The sequence below is a fragment of the Coloeus monedula genome (genome assembly GCF_965178545.1).
Source record: "Coloeus monedula genome assembly, chromosome: 2".
In the NCBI taxonomy this organism is placed as follows: Eukaryota; Metazoa; Chordata; class Aves; order Passeriformes; family Corvidae; genus Coloeus; species Coloeus monedula.
The window spans coordinates 17,801,372-17,825,391 of record NC_138782.1 but is presented as its reverse complement, the minus strand read 5'-3'; the positions used below and the strand labels follow the sequence as shown (position 1 = coordinate 17,825,391).

General features: G+C 40.9%; 1 protein-coding gene across 1 annotated transcript in view; it reads right to left on the bottom strand.

Annotated features, from left to right (window-relative positions):
- ALK (ALK receptor tyrosine kinase) overlaps positions 1-24,020 on the bottom strand; it is a gene marked incomplete at both ends in the record, with an annotated part of 306,152 nt that overhangs the window by 49,851 nt on the left and 232,281 nt on the right. The window contains 3 exons of the mRNA XM_082277250.1: positions 6,049-6,218; positions 16,352-16,452; positions 17,073-17,204. Coding sequence (XP_082133376.1) covers positions 6,049-6,218; positions 16,352-16,452; positions 17,073-17,204 — 403 coding nt within the window. The remainder of the gene's footprint in view (positions 1-6,048; positions 6,219-16,351; positions 16,453-17,072; positions 17,205-24,020) is intronic.

The window sequence follows — 24,020 nt, the reverse complement described above, 5'->3', positions numbered from 1 at the left end:
TAAATCTCACCAAAACGGGATAACATCAAAGACCTTTCCCATTCCTCAGGCTTTTTGAAGCTTGGGTTTTATTTCAGCGTGGTCAATGTTTGAGCTTCGTCACATCATCCCAGGTTTTCTCTTCAGTTGGTCCTTTTTGACTACTTATTTTTTTTCTTGATCCTAATAGAAGACTGGTTCACCCCAAAATATTTGGGGCTTATTATAGAGGGAGATGCAGAACTAAACGTTTGAAGATATATTTATAGCTATGTTGGTATAGCCTCCATGAGGACAAACTCTTTTGCTCACATCAATCCTTAGATCTTCATTGCACAGAAATGTTAGCTTTTGCATGTATTCTATCTTCTTCTGATGGAAGGGAAATAAAAAACCCATCCTCATTGCAGTGAAGACCTCTGTGAGCTGATTTTGTGCAAATTCTGCAGCTCCCTCCCTTCAGTAACTATTCTGAATTCCACCTAAATATTGTCCCTGGCTCACACAGACAGTTCAGGTTTTCATTACCCAGACTCAGGCAGCTGCCTTCATCCCATTATTTTAGAAAGGCTCATAATAACTATTTTTTTTTCTATTTTTTTTCTTTTTGTCATAAAAGACAGGGATTATTAACCAAGATTGAACGTTAATCTCCTCTGTACTCAATCCCCCATGCAGGGACACGAACACAGTGTGTCTGTACGTACAGATCTCATTTCATAACTGGTAATGTTTTGCCTCTGACGGAACTGATTTCTCTCTCTACCTAGCTAAAATAATTATGGCTGAACCTGCTTGAGACCAAGGTTCTCACAGAATGGAGAAATTTCAGGTCACTAACCCTTATTACATTTGGGTTCCCATTAACTTCTCTGTTACAAATGATGCATTGTTAGCTCACTTCATAAAGGAATACTTATTATTTGGGATAAAAGACACATTTAGATGGAATAAGATTATTTGGAGAAATATAAGCATGCTAACCAAGCTCAGTTACAGTGACAGAATTGCCATGCAGGAAGTTACTTAATGGCTAGTAATAAAGATTGAGATTCAAAGGTGTTATTAAAGGCTGCCATGCATGTACAAAATCTGTCACAGGCACTCTGCACACACTGTCACCAAAACCCCCTTTTCAGATGCACAGAACAACCATTTGCAGAATAACTCTTTCAGAAGGACAGTAGCAGACAGACGTAATTAATGCTGAAGAGCAGAAGAGCAGTGATATGGTTGTTAAGGTCTCACTGCTTTTAACAAAGTAATGTGTGGCCACCTCAGGACTACACAGCCTAGGCTTGTTGGATGGATGTAAGACAGACTGAAGAGGTCTGGGTGCAGATGTGACCAATTAATACACATGTGGGAATGTGTAGGCAGACATATGACTGGCTTTCATGGAGGGTCCCTGTTTCTTCTTAGAAGAATGGGAAGAAAATTTAGGAATAACATGAGATAAACAGGTCTCTGGGTCAAAAATGTTGCCAAGAACCTTCCTTTTCCTTTTCTTCCTGAATGGGAAACCTGACTCTCAGAAACTTATTATAAATAAATTCTGAAAGGAGTTTGAGGGAGAGACAGAGCAATACAAGAAAAATTACTGAACAAGAAGAGTGCTTAGCCACAGCTGGTGGAGATAGAGTGGTATGAGATGAGACAATTTCTTTTTACTGCTACAATGAGTGAGAGGGTCCCCAGGTGCTGTGGCTGCCACAGAGCTGCTGAAGGATCAAGGCAGAAAAATCTCACTCCCATGGACTGAAAGGGAATCCCACATGGAGATGGAGACAAAAACCTAATGAGAACCAGTGTGGTTTGTAAAAATCCAGCAAGTCTGCAAAATCGGAATAGGTAATGAAGTCTGTTTAAAAAAAATAGAAAGTGCAATTGGTGGGACATGAGTTCTGACTTGTTACAACAGAGTATCACCCTCTGAGGTAACTGCGGTCTGTGGGCCTTTCTGTTTTCCTTCTCAGGAAGCTCTCATCCTTACCAGCCTTCCAGGTAAGTCACCTTACTGATCCCTTCCAACATAGTAAAATTCTCAGTCCATGTTCAGGAGAAGGTCATCAGCAAGAAAATAATTTTGAAGCTCTCTGAGCACAATGGGACCAAAAGAAAATTGGTTTTTCACTTTCTGAACATGCTTCCCTGCTAGAAGGCCATGGCCTAGCCTTGCTATCAGTGACAAGGCAAAGGGTGCAGCTATTTATTACTGAAAATTTAATTTCCTGGGACCTCAAGTAAACTCCTCTCACTCCTTCCTCCATCTGGCCACTACTAATTAAGACTGGCTGAAAATTTAGATGTTGTAATGCCAAAAAAACTGAACTTAAGAAGTAAACCAAAGAAACCTTTCTAACCAACAAACACATTTAAATTCCTTTTGTATTTCTACACAGTCTTCTTCTGTCATGAGACTGCACTGAGGTAGGACAGGTTACTATTAATATTAGTCACTTTTACCAGATTTCACTTACAGAGGTTACAGTGAGATCTTTAAAGAAAAGAATTAGTAGAGAATATAGGCCTTAAAAGTCCAGAGCTGGGCTGGGCTGGCTCACACAGAATCTACTTCCAGACAACTTCAGTCAGGTGGTAGAAGGACCCAGAGAACTTCTGGTCTACATGCTGCTCCACATGGCTGGCCTCAGCTTCATCAAAGGAGTAAAAATCAAGAGATTTAGAATTTGTTTCTTAAAGCATTAATTTTCCAGTCAGGCCTCAGCCTATTAGAGTTAATCCTTTTCCACCTCTCACACTGTGTAGCAAACAGTTGCTAAGCGTTGGAGATAATGAGCATCAGCCTACAGCAAGCTCCAGAGAATCCCTTAGTTACACGTGCTTGTATTTTATCTGTGCTGTACCTTAACCACACTGTTGAACTAACAGAATGTCTCATTATTAGCTACACAAATCACTCATCTTCAATTACATCAGGCTTCTGTTTGCTCTTATTGTCACCTTCTCACATTATCATTACTAAAATTTAAATTCACATGTACTAACTAAAAGCAAATATATAAAAAAAGCAACTACCAGCTACAACACAGGTTTCAAGACTGTTTCCAACTTCCATTTCTGTGAAGTTAAAAAAGAAAAGTCCTTGACAAGCTCATCACTTTTCACTGGAAAACCAATAATAATTTTTCATCAAATAAAACAATCTTACAATAACGTGGCTCTCTACTCTACTCTCAATTGAAATGTTGTAGTATTGCACTAATGTGTAAATTCCAGTAAGTAAAAATAACAATATCTCTAGCTTTCACCAATCTGTGCAGATTATTTGATTTGCAGATAATGCATCCTTCAGAGAGGGATAAGTGGCTCTACAGGGGATAACAAATCACAGCAAGGATTGTTTGTTCATGCTGAGTGTATCTCACTGGCAACTTAAAATACAGCATCTCTGAAGGTGCTGCCTTTTGCCTCTGGTAGGCACAACCTGTTCATCCAACACCTTAAGGAGCTCTTGCCAACAGCTGGCTTCTTTAATTGTAGCTGCTTTGATGACACATCCTCAACCAGGCCCTTGGCACTTCCCCCACAATGCACAGAAGATACTGAGCATTTGGAATTGGGTTACAACTCCGTTCATCCACTCTGTTAGTCAACACAACACATGAGCTAACTCTCAGGATTGCTCTGCCAACATCTTCTGGAACAAGGAAGGATAGATAACTTCAGGAAGACATAAAGTGTCAGCACTTCAGCTTCTTTCATGTCCATACAGAAAAGTCAAGACCTCATAGAGAGTGAAATTGCAATTGCACGTGTCCAAGGCTTCCCAGGCTAACACAGAGCTAGAAATCTACCATCCCTTGGTCACAATTTAACTTCTTTGTCTTAGTCCTCCCTCCTTTCTGTTATTGCCAATTCACCTGAAATGATCTAGTTGTGATTTTCTGCCAAAGTATGATTTCTCCCAAAAGCCTGAGGGATATCAAACATTTAAGAAATGTCTGTTTCTAAAGATAGAGCTGATCTAATTTCTTGGAAGTCTTCCTAATGATTCTTTGAAGTGCTGTAAGCCAAACATGGAAATTATGGCTAAGCAGCTTTTAAACAAGCATGCTTTTGAGCAGTTTTAGAGCACATTATCTTGTTATTAATAACACTTTCCATTCAGCTTCCCAATCACAATAGAACATGCTTTAATTTTGTATGAAACTGGTACACTGGTGTGCTTTACTTGAGAGCTTTACTTCTTTGAGCTGATTTAAACTCTCAGCTCCTCCTGTAGGAATATCTGCAGTATCATGGCTCTAACACAGACCCTCACAGCTTCTGACACAGGAACCAATTAGAAAAAGACAGACACAGCAAGCTTTCAGCAGCACCAGCACTGTGTTCACATCAATTAAGTACTTCTTACAGTTCAATAAAACTGTCATTTATCTCCATTTATACACTGGAGTCTCACTGGTACCCTTTTGGTGTATACTTCCATAGAATTCCTTCCCAATCTGTACATCAGTCCAGATTTTCTAAAAAACAGGTTTTGAGATGGTGAGAAAGATGCTTGCAGTATTTTCAAGTCTCACAGGAGACTTCTTTCTTCCCAGGAAGGATTGGCTTCAATTCAATCAATCTTAGAAGAAAAATTCATTAATACAGTGCACTTTCTGTGAATAAATAAGGACAAAAACTTTTCAAGAGACACCAAAACTTCAAAGTTTTCCTTGCTTATGTCTTAACCTCCAACAAACTCCCTCCCTTCAGGGAACCCATCTGTCTGTAAGCAATGGGGAAGTAAGCATGTCAGCACCTTATACATAATAGTCAGCACCGTGTTATCAGCTGAATCCATGATTTCTCATGAACCACTGCTAGCCTGGCTCCTAAGATCAAAGTGTTCTCTGCCTGACTGTGCAACCAGAGAGAATTTAAAGGAAAGCAATATTACAAGGGTACAGAATAATTCAGGTACAAAACATTCCCCCGGCAACATTAGGAAATAAATCACATAAATAATAATGGCAAAATATACCATTCTTCAAAGGAAACACAGCTGAAGGGAACGAAGCAACCAGGTATTTTTACAAATGGTGCTTCACCAGTGACTGCACAATAAGCTTTATGCTGGCATTTTAAAAATCTTTGACGCACACATATTAATTATACATTCAGGACCAAAGCATTGGCAGTGTCCTTGTTGTATTTGCAGCCTATGTGCATCCCCAAGTGCCAGTAAGATAGAAGACATATTCATATGTTTGTTCAAAGTTCTTACAAAGCAAACTACCCCTTAACGAAATCCATTATTTCTAGGGCACAGGTTTCCAAAAAGACAAGGGAAAGCAGTGCTCATGACACAGATGGTAGATGCATCTTGCAGCCCAAGGGCCAGGGCAGCAGGAGGTGAAGTATGTCTGTGCCTTCTCTAGAAACAGCACACACTAAAAGCAAACAATGAACACGAGTATTCCCTTAAAGCTGACTTGTAAGAAACAGCTAAAACAACATTCTAAATAAACATATGCTACCAGATTAAGCATATGCTACCAGATAAACCTTCTATGCTTAAAGCCAGAATAGAGCCATGCACAGCCCTTTAGTAAGGTGACCCTTCAGCTATAGCTAAAACAAAGGTGTTCAGTTGGATCCTTGTCTGATTTTGCAGCAGGCTCTTTTCCCACCTCTTCATCCTCAGATCTAGACACAATGAATACCAGGGGCTTTGACATCCCAAAAAAATATCAGCTATGGAGCTCACATCCATCTCTAGCAAACTATGAAAGAGCACCAAACATAGAACAGTATGCCAAGAGAGTGGTTCCCAGCTGGTGAAACGGAGACACAGAAGTTTAAGCATCTTGCTGTAGACTACCCATTGACCCAATCTGCGAGCCAAAACTTTGACTTGGGAGTTGAAAAATTGTGTGCTTTGCTCTAAATACTCCACTATTCTCATTCTCTGCTTCTAACAGAAGATGCCTCATGGAGGACAAAGCACTTCTCCCTGAGGGAACAGCTTCCGGGAGAAATGCTGGCCATTTTCATCGCCAGGTAGCTAGTGCTGACAGGATTGACCACCGTGCAGGAGAATGAGGAGAAGACTCATACCTATCCAGTATATCTGGGAGAGGTAAGATCATCCACTGCCATATTCCCAAGCCTTTGCTGTTCTCTGAATGCCAGAACGTCCAGCTCTGCTCCTTTCCTGTCTTGTTCTCGACCAGCACCAGGGATACATTTCCCAGCAAGACACCATGGATGAGCCACGACATTCGTAGCTAGAAGAAACAGAACATATGAGATTAAACATCACAAACATTATTCAAAAGTTAACAAAATACTCAATTCTTCTTTCATTGCTTTCTAATCACCAAAAAGTTGATTCTCCCGTCCTTGTACTCATGTCCTCCCTTTAGGAAACTCCACAGATGTGGAAGCCTGTAACACTTTGTATCTGCTATTAAACGTTGAAACTATTCACCTTTTTTTTAATTTGTAAAGTTGAGTCTAAACCATCTGTTTTAGCTTTCACATATGTGTCTAATTTTAAAGGGATAAGCTTATACCTCCATTGTTTGCAGTACAAAGACTACGCTCCCCTAAGATGCCACCTAAGAGATTCAAGTTAAGACTAACAACTTTTTCAGCAATAACCTTTTCTATTCCAGCAGCAGCAACAAAAAACACAGGGAGAAGAGCTACAATAAGCAGGCATCACTAGTAATCACATCCACATCCCCCAGATACTCATTTAAAAAAACAGATTTTACTTTCCATCCAAGTTTCTACAGATTTTTCAATTAAAGTTCAGTAATAATTTGGTGGGTTTTTTTATTAATTAAAATACTTTAGAGAACCATTTTTCTAACATTTTTGTTATGATAATGTAATTGAATCCATTTCTATGCATTTATCCCTGTATGTAAAATTATTTCATGTAGTTTTCTCATTTTATGACTTTCTCTCCCTCATTGTATAAAAAGAAAAACAATTCCTTCCACATCAGGCTAGTTCTACAACCCATAGTAGATGACTATTGTCTTCTTATTTTCTGGGGAAAAAAGAAGAGGAGCTAGCCCTTTGTTAATAAAGAGCATAAGTAAAATACACATACATATTTTATTCAGGAGCTGGGTGTCATCTCAATAACCAGTAGAGGTGAGAATGCTGAAGGAATGAGTTTATTAGAGCTACATTAGCGATGGATGTTTTGGACACAAGAAAGTGTTCACCACGGCCTCTAGTATCCATACATATTCAACAAAGCATTCTATATTTTAGCACTTCAAAGCCACCACCAAAGTCAGAAGGCTCAGAATTAAGTTTGTATTTTACAAAGGAACACCTGATAACATTTCTTATTTTCTTGCTTTGATAGCACAGAACATTCATATCCATTTCTCAGCATAAAAAACTGCTAAATTTTGCTTGCTGCTCCTATATCATGGTGTAAGTTTGTTCTGGCAGGCAAATCAGATATAGGCATCAAAAGGACAGAAGTGTTGCTATTATTCCCAGTTTATGATCACAATTTTGGAGTGGGTGGAACAAAATTCTGGATATCCATTATATTAATTATCAGTACTGAATATGGGTAAACACTATAGCTCATCTGCCTGCCTCCAAAGCTACAAAGAAAGAAGTGACTTTACACTGCAAAACTATGGCAGAGACTGAATAATGTAGATGGGGCTCTTCTCTTTCTCTCCAGTCCAAAAATCACTGGAATCACTCCTGGGTCCATTGTATTGTAGGACCCAAGGTTTGATAAATGTACACACAGATAAGCCAGTTTGGGTCTGTGAAACCCTTTTGTTACATTATTTTGGCCATGCATCCAAAATTGATGTGTAGGTTTTGAGTGGTTCAGCAAACTATCACAGACGCCTTCCAGACCACTTCTGGGGACAAGCTGGTCAAGACTGGACACCGGTCAAGTCTGACTTCCAGCTCACTCCCACCCCAGCTCTGGGAGAGGACTCATGGGATCCCATGGTTATTTCCAGTGTTGGACAGTGGAAACCACAGCACTAAGTGTGAGAATTTTCACCTCCCAGACACCAGAGAGGAAAAGCAGAGTCAAGCAGGATGGCCATGAACTATTTCAGATTCACAACATGACGGCCAAGGAGGCAGCTGAGGAGGGCTGAGTTCGTACCCAACAACCAGAACCAGCACTGATGAGAGAGGCTGCTGACAAATGTTGGTGGTATAGGAGGCTAATGCCTTCAAACTTGGTGTCTGCATGGCTGCTCCTGACAGGTGACAATCAAGATGAAAGAATTTGTTGGGCATTCTATATTTTCAAATGCCTACAAAGCGAGGTATTTTTTAGTGTGAATTTTAAGTGAAAATTTGTACCTTTCAGACCCAATAAAGTAATTTCCCTGTGAGAAAGATCATCAGGACTTAAATATTTGTTTTAATAAGTTTGGAATGCCAGTGGACATTTAAAACCTTCCACCTATGCCAGGGAAAGCAACTCCTCTTACTAAGAGTCCACATGTCCACTTTTAGGACCCCAATGCCAATTCCCTGTGCAACACATTATGTGACATTTTTAATACAGGTGAGTTGGAGCAACTTCACCGTGCCATTTTGGTAATTTAAAATTTGAGAGGTAAAGCCCTGAAACTCCCACTAGGCAGAAGCTTTGAGACCTCTGTCTCTTCTGGAGACCTGCCAGAAGGTAAGAGGCAACATCTATATGGTCAGAAGTGAGGGAAGAGCGAGCCTTTGATAGCTGTTAACGTAACACTAGAGCAAAAGCTGAAGCAATTGATGAATTGGAATGAATGCCTTTGCACACATGTCAGCTGTTTGAAGGAAAGAAATAGCTGGCAATAGATGTGGGAGATCAGCTCATTGGCAAAGTGCAATATGCGAACTCTAATGAACTGGCTCTGAGTGAATCGACTGGCACTGTGTCCAAATGGGCATTTTTGGCTGTGATTTCCATGCTTTCTAAGCTTCACAGCAGGGCAGTCCAGGTCTTTTCACACCTGCTGAAGTGAACCAGAGCAGATGATGAGCTGGATACCACAGCAAAGGTTTCTGAATGGGGCTGGCACTCATTCTGTAGAATACAGCATCAATGATGGCAGATGGTACTACATACACGGGGCGTCCTGCAAGCAGAGCAGTGGCACATTTGGAAAAATCTAAATCTGGGCTGTTGGTGGAATACCCTAACGTTATGCATCAAACATCTCCCTCTGTGTTAAACTAGCAGCAAAATATTCAGGAGCTAGAAACATCACTGAGAAATTAATTAAGCATGGAAGGTAGGCTCGGCAGCACCTTGCTTTCTGGCTTTAGAACCCACCAGAGCTGGTGATGAGCTGTTCATATGCAAACTCACTGACTTAGTAAATGAAATGTTCTAAACTGATCTGGGGAAAATTAACAGGAGGGAGAGCCCATGGTAAACACACAGCATATTGAGGTAAAACTCAGGTCAGATGGCTACAGGCACTGCACTGCTAACACCATCTGGAAAAATGCCTTCTGAGAACCCCCTTAGCCTCTGAGTTGGTGGAGTTTCTGAACTGACAAACAGGAGACTCAATTAATCCCAGAAAGAAAAAACCCAAAAACCTAATCCTTATCAATATCAACAGGGCTTGGCAGGTGAAGAAAAACAAGGAAGGTAGATTTTCCAGCACAAGCTGCATAATTTCAAGACCACTTGAGAACTGAGACTTGCATTTTACTTCCTTACACACACCCCCCCCCCCCCCAAAAAAAAAAAAAAAAAAAAAAAAAATATATATATATATACACACATACACACACATATATATATACACACACATCTATATATATACACACACACCTAGAACCTTCTGGGTGAAGTTTGAACCTGCTGACACCTGTGAGTCTACTTTAATGGCTAGAAACATTCCAGCATAAACTAACTCCGAGATGTCTGACCGAGGACCAATGACACACACTCACAGCAGCATAAATAAAACATTCTGCACTGACACCCTGGAGAGCTGCTGTTTCTTTTTCCTCACTTTCTGCATGGCAATGACACTGACTATTAGCATTACGGCCCTACCCGGCAGCAAAAGCTACTTGGCCATCTTTAACACAAGTGAAAAAAGAAACTGGAAAAGAAAAACATATTTCAAACAGGGCTTGCAGTAAAATATTTTTAAGAAGGCAGAGAAGAGTCTACAGGCATTTTGCTCCCAAAGAACTGCAGGAGTTGGATCTCACTGGTGGCTCTCCGGCCAGCAACGCCCCAACTCTGCACCACAGGCTTTCAACTTGTGAGACAGCACATTACTTAGTTCTCATGCTCCCAAGTCCTTGCTCCCCCTCCATGATACTTGCTCAAAGGAATTGCTCAAAATTTGCCTGACAAGGAACAGTGGATTCTTGAAATGCAGACATTTATTCTCCTGAAAAACATTACTGTTTTCTTGGGTGTTCTTCACTGGAAGGAGAACAGTAGAAATTGTTTTCAGCTGTGAATGCACTGACCCAGTAAATGTAACTCATGTATTAATGAAGCTCAGAAAACATCTCACTGTTAAGGAGAAACTGAAGCTACAAGTTGGAATATGATTTGCACAGAATTAGGCAATAGCTGCAGACACTTTTGCCAAGTCCCAGTGAGCTTTTTACATGAATATGAGCTACTTTTGACATGTGAAGTTTATCACACTGACAATATTTTTTTTCTTACTAGACATGAGAAATGGTTGCACGTAACAGTATGAGCAAAGACATCTATTAGCACTGTTCAGCAATTCAGACTTGGACTCTTATGCATAATAAAGAAGATCAAAAGATCTTGGTCCTGGTTTTTGGCTAGATCTACAACAATGCATGATCAGACTCTCTTGCAGTCTGCAGACACTTCTGCTTTACATTAGGACTCAGGGGTGCAAGCAAAAACCATTTTTAAGTGATAGAATTATAATTAACCGGTCTGATTATGTAGCTTTAAAATACCTAGGCAGGCAAGAGAAGCTTGTGTTTTACACGAACAGATTCTCCCACTATTTATTCTCACATTGTTTCTTACTTCATTTCAGAAAACAGACAAAGAGAAAAATAAAAGCAACAATAAAAGAGAAAGTGTTCGGAATTTTGCTGTTGGAGTACTGTGGGATGACCAGCCTTCAAGAGATTTCAGATGCTATAGATCCTCTGATCCAATGTCACAAAAGCCAGGTGGGAAAGGAAGCAAGAGAAGACAGATGACAGTGAATAAGCTGTACAGATTTTAAAATCAACACTTTAAAATAAAGAAGTATGCTAACAGTATTCTGCCAAATAAAGCACATGAAAGGCTGAGCTAGGGGCATATCTATGTTGCATTTTTCATGCTCGTAATTTTTCAGCGTCAATGTTATCACCATGTATGCTTCTAAGTTATTTAAAGCTCAAGGAGTAGAGGAGAAAAGGAGACACACTCTGCAGGTGTCAGCACGGGGCTCAGAATGCACTCAAGGAATGATTTATATTATTGACTTACATGCCTTGAAAAAATGCAACACTACTGCATAGAAAAGAGAACTGAATTAATAAACAGAGAGGATGAAAACATCTTTATATCTGTACACCTAACTGAGAAGGCAAACTTCAACTATACCATTCTACATCAACATGTTATATTTATTTTCAAGAGAGAGTACATTTACATTCAAAAAGTAATTTCAGGTGTTAAAGAAATCTGGCTCAGTTTAGTGCTAACTTATATAACATAATGGTGGCTTTCAAGAAACAGCTAGTTGAAATGTCAAAATAGCATCAGAAGCGTATTTTCATTATTTGAAACATAGCCAAAAGCACAAAGCACATTTACTATCATAGGAATCTGTTTTCATTGCTTTCCAGCACAACTATACCCTTTAAAACGTTTGACCCAGGGCCTAACAGGAAAATGAAATAATCTGGTTCCTAATCACAGAGCAGTCCCTCTTGCAGAGTCACCTTACTATATGGAGGTGCATGCAACAACATTTAAGGCTAATTTCAAATTCAGCAGCTCTGCTGTTACTCTCCTTCTCTATGACAGCCCACACCAAAGCTGCACACTTGGTTTTTAATTATCAGGCATGGCACTGAGATTCTGTCACAGGTTCCCTTGAGCTGAGCAAAGCATAGCCTTTCTAAAAATCATTCTCCAGACTGCTCATATTTCTGGAGTGACTTCCAAGCAGAAGGAGTAGTAACAACCCACCACAAAACGAAGTCTTGCAGGGTTGATGCAAGACTACAGCCCGGGCAAGTACAACTGTACCAGCCTCACAGAATGCAGTACTCTGGAGCTGGTCTTCTCTCTCTTTATGAGAGAAACCCACACACTTTGGGAAGACACAGGCATGTTTCTTATGATCTACAGGTACCACAACATCCTTCAAGGCCTGAGGATGCAGACATCAGGGAGCATCTCCAAAAAATGAAATGAAAAGCAAATCAGCACATGTGACTGCACCTGTACAGCAATAGCTTGTGGTTGTAGGCGGGACTGAGGGAGATGGGATTGCCTTGTTGTCTAGACAGGGGAGGTCAGAACTGAGTCTCCAGCTTCCACACAAAGGTGAGTAATGCCTGGGCACCTGCAACACTTTTGTCAGCTCTCTTGACTTCTTTGCAAAGTTCTGAAAAGTAGGTGGCCATGATAGTTTGGAAACTGCACACCTAGGGGCTATCAACTGTGGCAAAGCAATTAGTTTTGCCATGGGTAGTGTCTGAGATGACAGCACTTCCTTGGATTTAATTGCAGTGTGGTTTCCTAGATTCCCAGACACCAGTACAGCTACTAATGACATGCATATGGATTTCTTCTTCAGAATGAGGAAATGCCTACCCATCCCATGCTCCTCTTTGCCCTGTCAGCATTGCACAGGCCAGATGATTCCCACTCAGAGGAGGGAAATCTCAGTGTGACAGAAGGGGCAAATAATGCTGTGCTTTACTGCTCGAGCTCTAAAAACTCTGCCTTTAAATCAGATCCCTGGTTGGCTTAATTCTTTGCACTTTACGTGCATTCCTATGCTCAATTACACGTGCTTTGCTTCCAGTGAACTTTTACATGTGAGTTAAAAGATTTTCACTCTTGATTCCTGTGACTGACTGGTTCCAGAAGTACTTCCTGAGCTTTTTGTTGCATCTCCCCTTTCTGGCTACTTCAGGGTAATGGAGCATCTCTTCACTGACTATGTGAACCACTTCCTGCATTCACCCAAGATTTAGTAGAAGTGCCACAGTTTCCCTCTTCCGTACAGAGTGGGTTTTAAGTACAGACTTAAAGGGGTCAACAAGCAAAGGGCTCTACCGAAAGTGCAACATGAAAAAATAACAAAGGCTGCCTGGACTGCAAACAAGAGAGATTCTTTGAAGCCAGGATACTCCAGCCAAGATTTAATAAAACAACAAAAGAAAAGAAAAAAACTAGCAAGAACAAAGGGCAGCATCACAAACTGACTGCTTTGACCTGCAAAAACACTGAAGAATAAAGAAAATGAAAATATAAGGCTGCTCAAAACAAACAGGAATGAAGTGCAATACAAAGCTGTACACAAAGTGCAAGGCCCATTAGGGCCAATCCCAAATGTGTGGGAAAGTACAGGCTGTGTTATTACAGTATCTCCTGCGTGCATTTTTATCCTTTTCCCATCTTTTGATGCATGTGGGGCAGTACAGAGTAGGTGAGGCTGACGTTTCCCTTCCTGAGTTAACAAGGAGCCTCCTACAGGGCATCCAAAGGGCAGGCAGCCCTGCATGCTCCTGGTGACTGACCTCAGGCTGGAGAGAGCACAAAGATGGAGTGTCACACTAGTCCTGCACTCAGTGACAATTCATATGCCAAGCTCAGCCATGCTGTGGTGTCTCCAATGCTAACACCAACATCACTGCAAACAGCTGCCCAGAACCTCAACAAGGAAGGTCTTTGGACCAGGCTGGTCAGTCACCTCCTTTGCCAGTCTGTCACAGTGTAAGATTTAACAGCCAGGCTGAGGGAGAAAAAAGAAGCTTGAAGCATTAGAAACTGTGTCTGGCACCCACTGTGGACTGCTTGGCGGCTTCCTTACACTGAGTTTTGGTTCCATGGACATCCTGGCCAAAACCCAGAATCCTCCAGCCTGGTAAACAGCACTGTGGCAGGTAATGCTCCTCATGCTGAGGCTGGAGTAATTAATTCCTATGAACACCTCAGGCTAAAGAGCAGAGTGTCAGCATCTACTGTGGTGGGTGTGATTGGTCTAACACGACTGGATAAAAGAAAATTAGGGGATAAGGGGAAAAAATAATAACTTTGTTGAGCAGCAGGTCTTGTAGTGCCCCAGAGCTTCCATGTAGCAGGGAGAGAAGAGAGTGGAGTCAAAATGATCAAACTGGGGATGTTTGCTGACCTCCTTGCTGCTCTCAGGAGAGCGAGCAGGCATCTAAAGGATCATGAGAGCTGGATCAAATATAAGAGGAAGGGTGGGTTTATGGCTGGACCTGATGGTGGAAGAATAAATGGGTCTAACTCACACACACACACTTGCTGAGATCCCTTTGCAACATGAATTATTAGTGAGTTTTTTCTGTGGGATTTCAGCTGCCAGAGAATCTGTCCTGGTTGGGACATGCCAGGTTAAGCTGTCAGCAGTGACAGGTAAAAGAAAACTCATCTTTTAGTGCCTGAACTTGAGCCAGTTCAATCAAGAAGTGGTTGAGGGTGAATAAATGCAGGACAGCATTATAGTATTTCCACAACCTCTTTTCTGTAATTTCACTATTAGGAAGTTTGTTGGCACCTACTGAAGGAATAAGTGCATAGGGAGGAATATCTCCTTTCTCCTCTTCTGTTGTGTTGAAAAGTGGAATTAAATTATTCTGTGCACAGACAGATTGTTCCAGTAAAATAGAATTTGAAGCCACCAGGGACCCACTGAGAAGAGAAGCTTTTACACTATATGAAAAGGCAAGAGACAAAACCCTTGCCAAAACTCCTTCACTCTTTATTACCGACAGCTGCAACGCTGGATGCGTCCGGATGCCTTTTAAGTGCCAAGGGGAGTGACAGAGGTGGGATGGCAGGCGAGCAGATGAAATACATGGCAGCTTCTCCCCCGACGGCAAGTTTAATTATTTGCAGTGTTGTATACACAAGAAAAAAACACACAGATATTGGGAAATCATTCACTGTGATTCCTGTGTCAGGTGGATTATGAAAAACACTCGCTCTTGCTGGTCCATGGCTGAACAAGACCTTAAAATATTCAGAACCTGCATATGCCTTTGTCACAGATGGGAGGAAAAACAAGGTAGAATATATTTCAAAGACAGAGAACATGAATATATCAAGAGAGCAAAACCAGAGGCACTTTGCTCTATGAACTGAAATATCCAAAAAAGTGAACCAAAACAAACTTCAAGCCAAAGAAACACCTTCTTCTGTGTAGTTTCATTCCAGAGAACTTTCTAACACATCCTCTCGTGTCCTGTCTGCATTTTAAGATCACTGGAACAGGGAAAATCTGATTCTTTTGTCTGTTCAGTGCCCAACCAACAAACAGCTGCACTCTGTTAGTATCAGTTTTCCCAAATCCCTCTGCTCCAGGATCCAGAAGCTTATGCAAGATTTCTGAGTGACCGTGATGTGAAATGCTTTAAGCCACTAGGCATGCTTCAAAGTCGTAAGTCAGAAATAAATCTTATCAGTGATTCTACAGTCTGTAAAGCTACAGAGTAAGAAGATGCAGATAGGTCACCTTTCTGAAGCTGCACTTTAAGGGTTAAATACAACTGACTCAGAAATCACAGCCATGAGCGAGGTTGCCTGGCAAGCCTTGATGTACTTGCTTAAGTTGATATCTTATGACCCTCAATAGCTTTTGTGCTTGAATATGATCCTGGCTCCATTCTGCATGAATTTCTCTCTGCTGCTGCTACCTTCAGCACTCCTATGAACAAGGCCTACATGATGATTGGTAGGTTTGAAGTGCAGGAGCAGGAAGAGTTGCCAGCCGAAATCCCAGCTGTGCTGGAGAAAGCAGGTACTGCCTTTTCCGAATGGCTCAGGGGCAGTCCTGAAGCCTATTGTTTCTTGGATGTTGCAAAGATAATGCTTGTTCATGCAATAAGATTCTTCCTCTCTGTGTTTATGTAATGCTGGCTGCCCTACTCTTACAGAGCACACACCTAATTATGAAGCCTGTAATATATCATGTGATGCAACGAGGACAGGATATGGTAAGTTTTTCAAAGCACATTTTGTGGCATTCAAGCAGATAACCATATCTTTCCCCTGCACAGTGAGCACAAATAAGTATATTTTATGGAAAATAAAATCAGAGATAGTGTGCCTTGCTACTGACCTAGTACCTATATTTGAAAACTTGAGTCAAGCACACAAAAAAGCTCTGTAAATTGCACAAGAAAAGAAAACGTTATGACTTGCCTCACAGGGAGAGTTCCTCAAAGGAGCTGGAAATGCAGTGCTGGTCATGACAGTCTTTGCTACTGCTGGTGCTTTGCTGGTGTTGAGGAGGAGTGCACAACCTGGATGAAAGAGAAGGAAGAAGGTCAAACCGCAGCACTCAACTTCTGGTTTTGGGTCTGTGAAACCTGCCCCAAGGCTGTATTAGCTGGCTCCTACTACTGCAGAAGCCAGGGAGCAGAAGGCTTTTTCCATTTCTTAGGGATGCAGCTTCACCTACCTAACAAACACACTCAGTAACCACACCAAGTATATAGTAATTGTACATAAAAAGCGCAACTCAAGGGATCATGGAACAAAGAGAAAAATTAGGATGTGAGCGGGGGGAAAAGGCAGCAGTACAGAGACATGGAGAAAATAAATAGGAGAATCAGAAAGAAGAAACTAGATCAGTGTGGAAGAGGGTCAGGCAGAAGAACATTTGGTATGAAGTTGTCTAGAAAGGGTCAAGATCTGTATCTGGTGTCAGTGGCGGAGACTGAGGTACCACTCTGTACCCTCAAGGCAAAAAGGGAGCTTGCTCAAAGCACTTAGAGTGGAAAGATGGGATTTGTTTCACTGAAGGCTGAATATAAGTACACTGGAAAACCTGCTTTGTGTTTCATTCCCTCTCCTCACCACGTGTGTATCATTTCTGCTCTCTGCTGTTTATGCTCTACACTTACTGTTAACTCTCACACACCTTCTATCGAAGGGAAACGGTTGTGTTCTGGGCTTCCAATCCGCCATGGAGAAGGATGGGACGCAGAGGAGCCTGGCATCCAGCCACAATCCCCTTCTTCAAACGAACAATAAAAGCCAGAGGGAAGCTTTCCTGCAAGAGGGAAAGACACACAGACAGAAGAACCCAGATGAGATGAGGAGGAGGCTTCTGGGCTCACACAGGAGCTACAGGGACTATTCCAGCCCGGTTCCAGGGCACCCCTGCTACTCAGTCCTTTTGTGTGGAATTGTGCACGTCCCTGACCATGGGGAGGGAGGAGCAGAGGCAAACAACCCCCATACTGTGGCTAAGTGAATCCCCAGACATTTTGACAAACCTGGGTGAGAGGACACATCTCCCTACACACCATGAAGTCTCCTAAATACCTGGGCTCTCAACTCTCTGCAGGTATAAGCTTGCTCAAGGTTACATCTTGGAATGACTTTCCTAAGCACTGCTTTTGCAGCCCCACAGAGGGAATTCTTGGAGAGGAATAAATTCCTAACAAGATTCCTTCCCTTGCAGTCCAAGTTTCTACTCAGTCCAGCAACATGATCTCTTCTCTCTGTGAGCACTGATGTAGCCTCAGGTAAAGCATGGAATCCTTTTGTGCCTCAGTTTTTTCACCTGTGAGTCTCTTCCATGAGATGAATGGCTGAAAAGAGGATAGTTTATTTTAATCCATACTTTCAGCCTTTGAAATCCACTCATTCTGTCACTGGCTTAGGATTTCAGTTCCCAGCTTCAAACAATAGAGCTATATTAGCTTTCTGCCTTGAAATTTGCCAGTTATAAAACAATAGACATCTCATTCAAAGCAGAAGGTAATCTCATGCCTTCCATATACTTCTCTACCTACAACCACAAGTTCTTCTTACAAAGGGTGCAAAGTATTGCTCCTTTTGCTCCAAGAAAGAAGAATGATACAAGAAATCTGTTTGAAATTGCAAGATAAAATGAAATTTCATGTGCAAACACATATCCAGGATTTATTTTTTTCCTTAGCTGCTTGATAAAATCAGAATAAAAATTTCTCCACTTACAAGCAGTAGGATAGACCACAACCTTCTAAAGCAAGAGAAACTAGTGGTCAAGTGATACTGGTAATTTCTTCAGCTTCTCTATGAGAAGAGAAGGCTCCTGAACATATATTGTTGTGATTATTAGGTTTTTTTTCTCCCTGAAATTATATATCTATAAAATGGCTGTCAGATAATGAGGCACGAGTATTCAACCTCCAGATCATTCAAAATGTTTAAGTGTCAGCAGATGCCCCGTATGAGACTTCACATCAATGAAATACCTTCTCACAGGGCCCCAGTTTTGACTCACATCTCAAAAGGCAATTGGTTGTCACTGGCACATGCTCCTTGCTGTACCCAGAGAAAACAACAGCTGTGGAACACCCCAACTGCAGCATCCAGACTAGAAATATTTGATTTTCTAGGAGCCTGAATCACAACTCATTTGTCAGAGGAAAGTGAAACAAATCCTCTATCTGCATCTTTTTAGCAGGGCTAGTTTTGGACCTGGAACTTGACATAGAGGCAAGAGCCACATTTTAGTGGTATTTTGTACAAGGATCTAAACCTGTTATAAAAAAATCAAAACTTTTACTGAAGTTAAGTTTTTTTCAAGTTTTTCTTCTAAAAATCTCTAAATTCATTCAGCCTGGTTTTTAAATGTGAAGCTGTTAAGCAGAGAGTTACTTCGCTGTGTTTCACTCCTTTGCAGAAGTTGATTGTATTTCATTGTGCAGCCTGAGGCTGGGATACAAAGAAAATGACAAATTCATGTGCCCTGAATTCCCACTGAAACAGCTCGGCTCGGTGTCCAACTGAATTCATGTCATGGCCATTTGCTATATAGGATGATGTAAACAAGTCAGAGCAGCAGGAGGAGTCATCTAAGTAGCAATCCCTGCCTGGGGGCCAGGAAAAGCTCACTGTCGATGAACAAGTAAGGGCATAAATAAGAAGCTATTACTTTCACAGAATATTTCATTCCTTTTCCCCAAATTAATGTTTTATGAGTTTTCAGGTGTCCCATGCCAAGAATAGATTTTCTTTGCTGCTCTTTCTTACTTGTAATATGTACAGCACCCGTGATTCCATGTACTGGGTACTCCACAGAGACCTCTTCAGCTACCACTTCTCTGCCAAGCTGTACTTCTCCATTTTATGTGTTTGTGATTGAAACTCACATTAGCACAGACACTGCACTGATGAGGGGAAGCTAATCTGACTACTGGAAAATCAAGGAAATGAGGGGGCAGGGGTTTCTCCTACTGAAACCTTCCATTTTTGATATTAACATCAGTGACAGAAGTCTCAGAAGATTTAGGCCTTAGTAAGATTAAGAGGCAACTTGTGGGTATGGGTTGGAGAACAGAGTAGTCCAGTGAAACTGAACCACTCTGAGAATGTAAGGGTCTCTCCTTTTATTTGGGTGATGAAGTAGGGAAAAGCTGCCAGATGTTAAACTTGTTCTTAACCTAATATTTTCAAGCTGTCAGAAATAAATACCTTTCAAGAAAAATCTAAGTAAGTTCTTTTTCTTTAACTCATATTTTTCATCCATTAATAGCAAGAGAATTAGTAACTGATATAACTTATGAGGCAGATGGAGTCATCTCTTGCTTCAAAACTAGGTGTAAATCAACCAGATAGTAAAGTTTAAACTTTTGGGTGAAATTCCAAGCTGGTATTATAAAGACCAAAAGCATTAAACACTGCTCTGTATCTATGGATCTTTACCAAGTTTAGGAGGAAATCTCAGAAGCCAAACAGATTAATTACTCACTATAAGGAACCACATGAATCTTAAACATGAGTTTGTTTCAATGAGCCAAAATCTACCAGAAATGAAGCACAAAAAGAGAAAAAACTTTTCAACAGTCAGCAGAGTTATCATTTAATGCCAGATGGCTTTGCTGAGCTCAAAACTGCCAGAGGTTAGAATTTGTTTCTATAAGTACAGCTTTTGATAAAGAAAGAAGCAGAAGGATTAGGGTATGTAAGACAGGAACCTTACGAGCATAGCACGGCAACAGGTTGCTACTTCATCATTTTGCTTGCAGGAAGACTCTGGGCCGTATCTGGATAAAAATGAATCCCACGACTTCTTCACGGATTTTTGCCTGGAAAGTAAACTGGCCCCTGCAGAACTGATTATCAATACTTTTTTGGTCACTCATCCATGTCATCAGAAAATCAAACTTTATGGGTTCCTATTCTAGTTGCCATCTGGTGCTTTGACAGATGTGTGTGTGCAGTCTTCCAGCCACATAGCACAGCCTGAGTCACTCACTCCTTGCAGGAAATCAGACACTTGTCTTCCTTATCTCACTTTCTAAGGTGTTTAACATCCTTAAATATTCAATGAGGCAGAGTGAATATTACCAGCGATCATGAGATTTATTTGAAAGATAAAGAGGACACTACTTTCACTTCCCATTCCAGATAAAATTTGTAAAATGTGGAAGTGCAGCCTCAGGAGACACTCTGGTAATCATTTTCATCTGAACTAGACCAGAACTCCAGACCACGAGCTTGGAAACTCTGTATGGAAATAGGAAATATGGGTTCAAATTCACCTAAGCAGAAGAACCAGTCCTGGGTTAATTGTATTGTGAGTGAATCCCCCAAGTTCTGGGTTTCTAGATAATAAATATACTACTGGCACCTCCATTATTTAAAATTTTTTTTTTTTTTTTTTTAAATATACCCATTATTTACCTAACAGGTTTGAACTGATATTTTCCCAGGATGAAATTTTTTTGTGAATTTGTGGCAGAAAGCAAAGCAGTTTTGGACTGGCCAGAATTACATGCACCTTTTTTAAGTAAAATTTCAACTTTTGCCCTGACTTGCTGCCCTGCAATGAAAGATTATTGAAACAAAATCCCAGATACTGTTAACGAAAAAGAGAAGTACAAAACTCCTAAAAAAATTTCACCCTTCCTGTAAAGAAGAGCCCTGCCTGTCTGTATCAGTAAATATTTTGAGTTTTCATGTCTGCCTTGTACCATACAATGTATATTACATGTGATTACTACAATAAGAGAAAGTATGCTGGTTTTTCTGCAGTAAGTTATATCCACGTGTTGTGTGATTTGGAAAACTACTTATACAGAACTCGTTGCTTAGCATTAATAGATAAATTTGCTGAAGCCTTAGGCATGAGTTGTGAACTTTCACCAGATATGCTGAACTTTCCACTCAGTCAAGTAAGAGAAGACCTCAGAGCTGGTTCAAGACAGAAGATAAGGAATTCGTTAACAGAAGCTACAATGTTAGAAATAAGAAACATCCTACCTAGAGGCAAGGAAGGGACCCAATGAAGAATGGGAAGAGCCCCCAGAGCCTCATACAGGGAACAACTGGCCCAAACAGTCACATGAGGGCTGGGGAATTCAGATTGACTATAATCAACCAAGGACTTCTTTGTTCAAGGTCTCCCTTTGGAAACACCCAGCTCCAGCTATTACAGCATTTTTTAAAAAGGTACTTTTACAGAGGAATCTGTCTTTCAGTTTATGAATTCAGCAGAAACCTAGAGTCAAAGCCTGCCACGGTGGCTGGCATGTGTAATTTCCATAACACAGAAAAGAATTTACTAGCAGAGACATGCCACCAGTGCTATCTGGAGTATTAATGTGTGTCTGCAATGTATGCTCTGCAAAGTAATTTCTAGTGTGACACTTCCATCAGGCTGGTAAATCTCTATGTCTGATCCCGAGTCAATACACATGCACAGTTCGGCATCTCATTTCACATCTGCCTCTTTGAAGCTGTCTTTTACTCCTGCAAGGATATCTGATTATGACTCAAACAGCAACATGCTTTTCTCTAGGGGTCATCCCTCTCTGTTCTACAATTTCTACACAGACTAATTGGTTGCAAAGCAGAGCAAGCACCATGACGTTTCATTGGCCATTAATAAGTAAAGAGATGTTCGCCAACAGCAGGCTTTAGAGAGATCCTTTTCAGCTAACAAAAATCAAATTAATATGAAAAAAAATTAAAATCATAATAAAACCAATCAGTACCTGCAAAGCTAAAAAGACTATGAAAGGCAAAAAACTCCAACATCTCCTTGAAGCTCAAAGATAGAAGCCTTTGATAATGGCATGTTTAAAACCTCTCGCCTCAGTTTTGAGCATAGCTACATCTTTTTCTGACAGCTCTTTTGTGTAAGCAGAACCATTTGGGAAACCCTTTTCTCTGCTTGATAAATCTGAATCACTTTTTACCACACTTGCAAAAAGCTGATGAAAATATCCGTGCTGCTCAGGAGTAAAATGACAAGTAAAATGCTGAAAGATGACATATGTTTTGTGTTAGGCTGCCATGCAGATATAACTGACACCACAAACATTAGATCACTTCTCTGTTTCGTGTAAGAAGCCTCACAGCAACAAAATTCAACACGGTAAAGAAGCAAAAGCAGAAGGATCATCCATAGAACTGAGCAGGCTTGTGGGTGGATAAGCAGGCATATCCACAGCCTGGGCTCTTGCTCAGGCAAGCCATGCTTTTTTGTTCCTTGAGTGGAAGATAGTGCTTTTTAGACCCTTTGGCTAGAAGCAAGAGCTCTCATTTCCAGTGCCTATGGATGAATGCAAGGCATGTGATCTTCTCCTCAAGCTGGGAAGTGATGCTCTGCTAAACAGCTGGCTAAATATCTTCTGCTTTTTACATTTTCTCACCAACATTCTCAGTACATTCCTTTGCCAACACAGCTGCAAGTGCCATATTACCTTGTGGTAACAGCTACAGATGAATGGAGGGAGAAACCACAACCAAACCAAGCCCTGTGAATAACATATGCCAGAGAGGGATTGGCCACTTTTCCACTGGGCTCATCATGGGGTACAGGGTGGCAGCAAGGGGCAAAAGCAGAGCCAGCTTCCTGATACAGGAATATGGACAACGTACCCACCCACAAGTGCACCCAATGTCTGAAAATAACAGGCAAGCATGTTCCTCTAGGCCTACCCCATCCCATGGTGGCATTTAGTTTGCATCCATGATTGGTACAATTCCACCATGTGAACTCTGTTCTTCCCTCTGGTATAGACAGGATAACTCCCACAAGGCAGAGCCATTTATGGCACACGGGCACCAAAGTGTATCTGGACATACAGTTGAGGGTAAATAATGTTTCTCTACTTCCAATGAAATGAAAATGCATCCAACCTTCTTTTGATTATAGAGTACAACACAATGGAAATGCCATTATGAGGTTTTAGAGGTCTATTTTAAAGCTCTTAGGTGGAAATAAGGTTTCAATATTACTAATATGAAGCATTATTGGTTCTAAGGAGCTGCAAGTCCACAGTGCTGACACTGTTCCTGTGAGCTTAATGGTCACTGAGTGTGTCATTAAAGAATATAATTTCAAATTGTAACAACGTCTAAAATGATGGAGAAGCATGTAATTTCAAGCTTTTAACTAGTTTACTAGATGATCTCAGGTCAAACCAATGTTCTCCACACCAATAAAGTCTGTAACTTTATTTCTTTATTAGCAACAAAGAAGTCAAATCTGCTAGAAGTTGTATATCACTCATGTTAACTTTTTACTAGAAACAGCAAACAAGTTTCCTGCAAACCAAATCAACACAGTTCTACTATAACAGCCCACAGGCTTGATCAGCTGTGGCACATACACTTTGAATAATGAACTCTCAATGCTTATTTTTCATGATTTGCCCTGTAGACAACCATACAGCTGGCAATCCACTGCTCCTAACTATTTGTAGACTGGCAGATGGGAGGATGCTGGAGGTAGAATGTACAGAGGTATAAAAAAGTGATAAGACACCTTCAAGATAGTTAAAGGAAGGTCCTAAAGTATCTAAGTTCCACAGCACATTCTAGAAAGTACTTAGGCACAGCAAGTTTTTAGAAAACTCAGGCTGCT